This window comes from Coregonus clupeaformis, chromosome 28, assembly GCF_020615455.1.
Source record: "Coregonus clupeaformis isolate EN_2021a chromosome 28, ASM2061545v1, whole genome shotgun sequence".
In the NCBI taxonomy this organism is placed as follows: domain Eukaryota; kingdom Metazoa; phylum Chordata; class Actinopteri; order Salmoniformes; family Salmonidae; genus Coregonus; species Coregonus clupeaformis.
The window spans coordinates 31,524,533-31,533,190 of NC_059219.1; the positions used below are offsets into that span (position 1 = coordinate 31,524,533).

Genomic DNA, 8,658 nt, shown 5'->3' on the forward strand with positions numbered 1-8,658 from the left:
ACATAAGAACCCTTTCAATTATGCTTTTTAGTCTTGGACTGGGCTTACTCTGTATCAGGGAAGCTGGCCTCTAAAGATAATTATTTTATTGTCTGCTGATGAAGGTTATGCGGTTATTTTATAACTAAACACAAGGGATGACTTGTTACATGCCTGCACAGCATAGGCCTCAGCCAATTTTCGTTTTTGTTTGTTACTTTGTTTTGTCAAATCAACTGAATAGAAATGTATTTAAATATCCATGTGATTATCTAGCAAAACATATTCAAATTCATGGGTAATTCACATGGACACAATAATTCCCAATTATATTTAAGCTGTAAAATCAATCAACACCAAACAATCCACCACTTATTCAACACATTCCTATGTATTGTTTGTCATTAGTTATTGTGTACAGTCGCTCACTCGTATTAGATTTCTTTAACTTTTACACCAAAGTATTTAGCAGTTATTGTATTTATGGTTTGTTTGCTGATGAAGCCAAACAACAGGGGGTCTGACACACTGGAAGCGGCACCTCGTCTATCATGACCAGTGCAGCCATGTTTTCTTATACCAATAAAGATTTGCCAATAAAACACTTATTTCAAACAGGTGTTGTATTTTTTGTAACTTTGCATCCCAACTGTCAAAACGACCTGTCATGTGTTCTCGGTCGCAAACAAATCAAAGAACAGTCATTTATTTATGAAAACCTGAACAAAATACAATCTTTATTCGTTATGTACATTACATACAACGCAATTCTACAATAGGCTCTCTACACATTCACGTTATCCACAGAGTAGTGCTCATTCACGCACTCAAGAGTACCCCACATACTCCTGAGTTCCAGTTGTGGAGAAGAGGGGCAGAATGGAAAGAGGCAGCAGATGAAGAAAATGACATTCCATTTATCTGAAAATTATGTCAAGATTTCCTTCCCCTCTCAAAAATAAGCAAAAGAAAAAGTATTTGGCATTGTTTTATATATATATATATATATATATATATATATATATATATTTTTTTTTTCTTTTGCAAAGGTGCTTTCATTCTTCTTTATTTCATGTTTTCTTAAGCTTATTTTTTGGGGTTGACACAAAATAGAAACTAATGTAATCATTGCAAAAGCCTTCTATTCTGTGATAATGACCATAAATAATGGATTCCATCCTAAATAACAGGTTTTATTGCAAAGCTATGATGGTAAGTATGACAGTCCTCTCTCGCTCTAGATCTCAGTTCATCAGAGAGCTAATATTTACTAAGCTTAATATGATGGCAGAAGAAATACATTAGCAAACAGAAAAACAAGCACACACACACACGTTTCAAGCTCACATACTGTAAGCATACAGGTGTGTGTAGCGTGCACACACTGATTGTGATTCAAATTAAGCTAATACTGATTACTGAGGGCATGAGTGCAAACGAACAGAGAAATCATTGAGTACTTCAAAATAGGATCTAACAAGGCAAAGTATCTCTAAAGTTTGGCTCTACCACCCTTGACAGGATTTAAGCACTAAGTGTTTGCCGCCTTGAATATGAATAGTCCTACCCTCCATCTCTGGTTATCTGATAGTGGAGTTGATTGATCTCAAATCAAAGGGGATGGATATTTCACGGACTCCATAGGCCTTTGCCTAGAGTGTACTCTGCATACTGTACAGCTGTCTCAGAAAAATGTTAAATATATAGACAATACATACAATGCAATGGAAGGCTGCTTCTGTTCTTGAGGAGGGGAAGGAGGATCACTTCAATCATCTCTCCTACTGAGATTAATGGAAGACCACTATGAGGCATATGTTTGTATTATGTTACACAGGTGGACTAGACAAAATACCCTGGCGATCCGAGACAAACACACATATTGACGGACACACACACAAATGTCAGCTATATCGAAGGGCATCCTCAGTCCCAGCATAATGATTATGAAACAATCAAAAACATTTCCTGTACATCCAAACTTTGGCTGGAGCCACAAGACAGATACCATTTGATAACTTGGTGTTAGAGATCACTTGTGAATTCTCCTACTGCCTTATTCTGAGTAAGAATGAAATGTAGTGTTCTGTATTTCTTTAGGTCGGAAATGAAGAATGTCTAGTCATCACTGTTTGCATAAGAAACAGAGAGAACCCAGTAATCAGGTCATAGCTGAATGGGGAGACTGGGCTCTCCCTCAATGAATGCCATCATTCATTCTTCCTTTACCCATAAAATAACGCCTCACATCGTCAAAGGAAGATACATCCCAGCCAATGAGATCACGTGCGTATAGATGTGTGTTTGTACATAAAAATTAAAAAAACATCCCTGTGATACAGCAGGACCATCATTTTGCAGTTATCTTACAAGACGGGGAGTTTAAGTTTAAAAAAGAACATTCATACTTGGACTACATTTCCCACCATGCCTCAGTGACAGATCCATGGTTACATCATCACACTAAAGCTACAGTAGCCATTACCAGAATCACAGGCTTTTGACAACATGACAATGTTTTCCCTCAACCCATAAAGATTGATTTTTACATTGATAGAGAATTTAATTGATTTAAGTTCATTTGACACATATATATATATACATATATATATATACATATACATATACACATATATATATATATATACACACATACATACATATATATATATATATATATATATTTTGTCTCTTAGGATCATTATTCTATTGTTTCTATATAACACAATTAACATTTTGACACGTAGTGTGAAACAGCATGGCCGTCATTATTATAAATATGGGGTATTTAATATGGCTGCCAATAATACGGGCAGAGCAAGCAAACAAAAGCATGAACTTGGTTGAAGGTATATTCAGTGTACATAGCGCTGACAGGGTGCCATTAAGTAACACAACTACTTTTGCAAGCAGGTTTGTGTGTGTTTGCATGTGTGTGACAGAGAGAGAGAGAGAAATGCAAGACAGAGTGGAAAAAAAGAGCAATATAGACTCCTCTTTGATCTAACAGGCTACTAATGCCAAGCAAACTCAAACGCAGCATGTAAAAGTCTCATGTAAACCTCACAAATCAAATGAATTAACACAGAATATATATGTTTGGCAGAGTTCTGGGTTATTTTTGTCCTGTTAAATCAGTTTATTCAACAAAGACTATCAGGCTTAGGAAACACTTGGGGGGGGTGAGGGGATTTGTAGTTTTTTTTTTTTTTTTTTTGACACAGTGATATTTAGTATCAACCCCTTTAATCGCAAGTGGTCTGACCCTCATTTGCCCTTTTAGTTCAGTTCAGTACCACTGTTGAAGAACCAACGTCCTAAAGAGGGGGTCAACAAGTGCAGTCCGCGAGCAGAGCACCCCTGAACTTGGAAGGGTCAAGTGTAGAAAAATATTACGTTTGGCTTTGGGCCAGCCAATCAGTGAGTCTTATTGGCGTATGGTGGTGGTGGTTGTGGGGCGGGGCTAGAGTGTGATGAGGTCAACGAGGTTACCCTTGGGCGGGGTCATGCTGTCCGGGAAGAAGTTGACGAGCGTGTCGAAGAGCTGCGTGCGCTGGGCATACGTCTGGTCCACGTCTGAGAAACCTGAGAGAAGGAGGGAGAGGGGGAGAGATGAGCGAGGGAGGAAGAGAGTGAAAGCCAGGTAAGGGAAGAAAGAAGAGGAACAGGGGAAGAGAGATGGAAAGGGGGAGAGAGGAAAGCAATAAAGAGAGAGGGAAAGAGGAGGGACAAGAGAGAGAACGTGAAGGGAGAAAATACTTCAATTGCTCAATCTCCACAGGAAGTCATATGAGCTCATAAAGGTCACATCCGTGCTCAAAAGGCCATGTGGGAGGATCAACATTTAAGTACGTCAGAAAGAATGGCTGGAGGGCGAAAAAGCGGGCAAGAATAAATCATTCCGACTGCGTGTCCAGTGAAGTATGGGGACAACGCAGCAGGCTCTTACCCAGAGGGATGAAGTCAGAGCTGGACTTGAAGAGAGCCGAGGGCAGGAGCTGGAACTGAACAGTCACATCGCAACACAACATCTGTCACTGAACACTAACGCAACACTGCCATTTCACCCCTGAGTTACTATGGTAATAATATCAAAACATGAACATCAAAACACAGGCTTTGACTGTTACATTACCAAACCATTTCATACGTTTATTTTATCTTAAAAGCACAGTTTAATAAATAACACTGCACAATGTGCAAGTACCCCTCTCCCCCGTCTCTCCATCAGTCCCCCCTCACCTCTTTGGTCTCGTCAGGGTTGGTGTGGTCCACAGTCAGAGAGAGGTCGTTCTGCAGGTACTTCAGAGCATTCAGAGGCTCTGACTGGGCCTTCTCCTCAAACCTAAACACACACACACCATCAGAAACACAACACACGAAGCTACACGCCAGATCTTCAGGAATACCTATAGAGAGCTTGAGGAAATCGTTTAGTCTAACCTACAGAAACTCTGTCCCACACAAGGTGAAAAGATCCCTGCAAAGACCGCAAAATGAACAAGGACAAAACCCTTCCCGACAATGGCAAGACATGGCCACTAGGTGGCATCAGTGTCAAAGCAGAACCCGAAACTCGAATTGTGAAGTCATATCTCCTATACATTTGCTATATGGTACAGAGAGGTTACGGTTCATTTACAGGTGTATAGTCCATTCTCTGGTTGTGTACCTGTACTTCCTGATTAGGTATCTGCAGTGTCGGAGCAGGTACTCCTTAGAGGGGCGACACAGCTTGAGGGACCAGAAGTCATCCAGACGCATCTTAGGAGAGCACGACTTCCCTGGGTTACCTCCAAACAGGTAGTGCACCTGCACACCGAGGGGCAAAATGACAATGGATATATTAGCACATCCATCCATACCCTCAAAACTGTAACTGGTGCCTATGAAGATCTCAGATCATAATGATATCCTGAAACAGTATTTAATAGACTTTTGTGCCCTTATGCTTATAGCATTTTGTAGAAGTGTGTGTGTATGTATCCATGTTCTTCACTGTCATGCTGCTTGTTATATTGATATATCTTAGTCTGGTTGATGTCATGTGTCTGTCTGAAACTGATGTGTTGATGCTGCGGTCTTGGTTCAGGTCTCTCTTGAAAAATAGATGTTATTAAAAAAAGTGTGTCTCTGTGACCTTGTGCATTTCGTCATAGACCAGCTGGTGGGCGAAGCGTGGACAGGGCTCCTCCTCCTGCAGAGCCTTACTGGGGTTCTCCTTCACCGCCTGGTCATTCTTATACACACACGACCTGCAGCGCGCGTGCACACACACACACACACACACACACACACACACACACACACACACACACACAGTACAACAGTTAGTACGCACATAGCCTTAACCCTGAAGAGGAACAACACCCATTGTGTTTCTATACCTTAAAAGGGAAACATGCCCACACACCCTGAAGCAAATATTGGAACACACTTGTTGACAGCCTCCTACGCACGAACACACACACATTGACTTAATTTACTGGACACTCAGTCAAAAGAACAGCTAGAGAAAGCAGTGTACCGGAACCAGCGGCAGGCAGCACTGACAGCTTGTTCTCTCACAAGCACTGTTTCAACTGACCAAATGAGCTAGTCCAGAACAAAGACTTTCTCTATGAAGATGCAGAGGTACAACACACACACGGACAGACACACACACGCTCTGAAAGAACATTTAGTTCTCTTTTGAAGGGCAGAGATTATGAAACTCACTTTCAGGAGGTCAGGAAAGACTTTGAAATATGATGCTACTGGTTGATGATTGTATCAGTGTCTTACGGTGTGTGGGCGCGTTCAACTATATTTGTGGGGACCAGAAGTCTCCACAAGAATAGTAAACCATTATTTTTTTTACCAACTGGGGACATTTTGTCCCCACAAGGTCAAATGCTATTTCTAGGGGGTTTAGGGTTAAGGTTAGAATTAGGGTTAGGAGCTAGGGTTAGTTTTAGGGCTAGGGAAAATATTTTGAATGGGACTGAATTGTGTGTCCCCACAAGGTTAGTTATACAAGACCGTGTGTGTTTCGTACCAGTTGTTGCGTGCGATATCGTAGATCCAAAAGGAGTTACGGACGTTCTCCTCTCGTTTGTCCTTGTCCTTGCTGAGGCCAGACAGGACGTGGATCTCATTCAGCTCTGGGTCTATGGTGGCCCTCTGGGTGAAGCCCGTCATCGGCACTGAGGGACAAACACACATCAGAGAGAGGTTTAAAACAGAGACGGGTGCTACTGAGAGAACAGAGAGAATAGCAGGCTACATTGAGATAACAGAGAGAATAGCAGGCTACATTGGGATAACAGAGAGAATAGCAGGCTACATTGGGATAACAGAGAGAATAGCAGGCTACATTGGGATAACAGAGAGAATAGCAGGCTACATTGAGATAACAGAGAGAATAGCAGGCTATATTGAGATAACAGGGAGAATAGCAGGCTACATTGAGATAACAGAGAGAATAGCAGGCTACATTGGGATAACAGAGAGAATAGCAGGCTACATTGGGATAACAGAGAGAATAGCAGGCTACATTGGGATAACAGAGAGAATAGCAGGCTATATTGGGATAACAGGGAGAATAGCAGGCTACATTGGGATAACAGGGAGAATAGCAGGGATTCAGCATTTCTCCTGGTCACAGAATTCTGGCCTCTAGGGTTATTTAACGCTACCGTAATTTTTTTCCATCAGAGGCAAAGATTAAAAGACTTGAGAGAAATGGGATAGACTACGAATGCAAAAGGCTGCTCACATAGCAACGTACATAGCAACGAGACTCGCTGGAGACAAACAGAACACAATGCAAATGTATGGTTGTTTTTCTACGGATTTGCATTTGTGATATCAAAAGCTGACAGAACAGGATGTGTTTGCAGTCACAGTGTAAACAGTCTGCAACTATCCATATGCATGTTGTTTTACCCGGATTTGCGTACATTGCTTGTCTAAAGTAATCCCCTGATTGCACATGACATGTTTGTGGTCATGACACGTCACAGTGTATAGAGTATGCTACTATTCATACGTATAGAGGAATATGGAACACATATAGGCCAAGTAGTTCCGCTTTGTGGTCATCGGCTGCTTATTAGTCACAACATGTGCTTCAGTAGTTGCATGTAAGAAGCAAGTATAAGCCCTCGCAATGACTTCATAGTGTATCAAATCTATGTGGGTTGTTACCATGGCTATGATGGTAAGTTGAGGAACAGCGACAAAACAAAGATGCTGTGTTGTGCTTAATCACTTAGTACTACCAACTTGAACTAATCCATTTGTATGGAACCCACCATATGCTTTCAAGGAAAATTAGGGCCATTTCTCAAACAAGCTCCATAGACAGTTTGCCAAACAATACACAACATGAATTATGCGTCGGTGTCCTGTTCCAAGACATGAACTTCTGGATAAACAAAACAATAACGATAGGCCCCTAGGTCAACCAGCCTGTGTAACTTGAGTAGAGAGTACAGATTGTTTTAGAGAATCAACAAAACAAAGACGTTTATTTGAAGAACAAGAAGAAAACGGCAGGACAGAGCCACTAGAGACTGTGCTCTGCCCTTCAGACATAGCCTACGTCCCAAATGGCAACCTATTCCCTATATAGTGCACTATATTTGACCACGGCCCATATATGTGCATCCCAAATGGCACACTATTACATTCCTAGTGCACTACTTTTGACCAGACCCTATGGGCCCTGGTCAAAAGTAGTACACAATATAGGGAATAGGGTGTCATTAGGGACATAGATATAGAGCAGCGTTATGAAATGGAAATGAACAGGGAGATGTTTCTGTGGTACCGGAGCAGAGCACAGAGCTGCTGTGTCGGCGATAAACAGAGAATGATTACAATGTTTGGGCTTGCTGCTTCCTTCCTGCCAAAATACATTATGTTCTTTCTCTCTCGTTCTTTCGCTCTCCACCTCTCTGTTCTTTCTCTCTTAATCTCTCTTGTTCTTTCGCTCTCGCTTGCTCATTCTGCATCTTTCGGTTTCTCCCTCGTCTCGGCCTTACTCGCTCTCCCTTTCGGCTTCTTCACTCCCTCGCTCTCTCTCCATCTCCCTACTTCTGCCTCCCTTCCATTCCCATCTCTCGTTCTTTCAGGATTACACAGATGCGAGAGGCACACAGACAGAGGTCTATTAATACTCTGCCATCATCACGCCAGTCCAGCTCGGCTCTGTCCATCCAGAGATCTCAGTCAGACAATCTGTTTATCAGGACAAGAAGCATCTCTTTCTCTCTCTCTGCTGCCCTGTGCCTTTTAATGAGCTGCACTGAAAAGTCTGTCACATGTCACTTTAATAGAGGAGACATGAGAAGGTATCTCCTCCTACAGCTATCTATGGCATCTGAAAGCACAGATTCTATTAGAGTCTTTAGTGTAAGGGTAGATTAAGATATATGTGATGATGGGGAGAGTTCTGTAAATGTAGTATCACTGAGCCACAAGCTTGATGGGAGAAGGCACAGATTAGGCTACACACACACACACAAACATGCACACACACTGCTGCTGACCAAAAGCATCAGCTGATAGTGACTAATATATATACATATATATATATAAGCACATTTCATGGTGTAACCCTCAAAATAAACACCAATGGTATTCACTAAGTTGATGGTTTATATTTAGGATAATAATGTTTTACAGCTTTGTCAT

At 41.6% G+C, this 8,658-nt stretch overlaps 1 protein-coding gene across 3 annotated transcripts in view; it reads right to left on the minus strand.

Annotated features, from left to right (window-relative positions):
- Positions 1-669: 669 nt before the first annotated feature.
- Positions 670-8,658, minus strand: part of LOC121543556 (muskelin) — a 39,534-nt gene continuing 31,545 nt past the window's right edge. For all 3 annotated transcript variants that reach the window (XM_041853515.2, XM_041853514.2, XM_041853513.2), the window contains 6 exons: positions 6,017-6,164; positions 5,120-5,234; positions 4,652-4,791; positions 4,222-4,324; positions 3,929-3,983; positions 670-3,564 (listed from right to left, as the gene is read on the minus strand). In XM_041853515.2, coding sequence (XP_041709449.1) covers positions 3,443-3,564; positions 3,929-3,983; positions 4,222-4,324; positions 4,652-4,791; positions 5,120-5,234; positions 6,017-6,164 — 683 coding nt within the window. In that variant the 3' untranslated portion in view covers positions 670-3,442. The remainder of the gene's footprint in view (positions 3,565-3,928; positions 3,984-4,221; positions 4,325-4,651; positions 4,792-5,119; positions 5,235-6,016; positions 6,165-8,658) is intronic.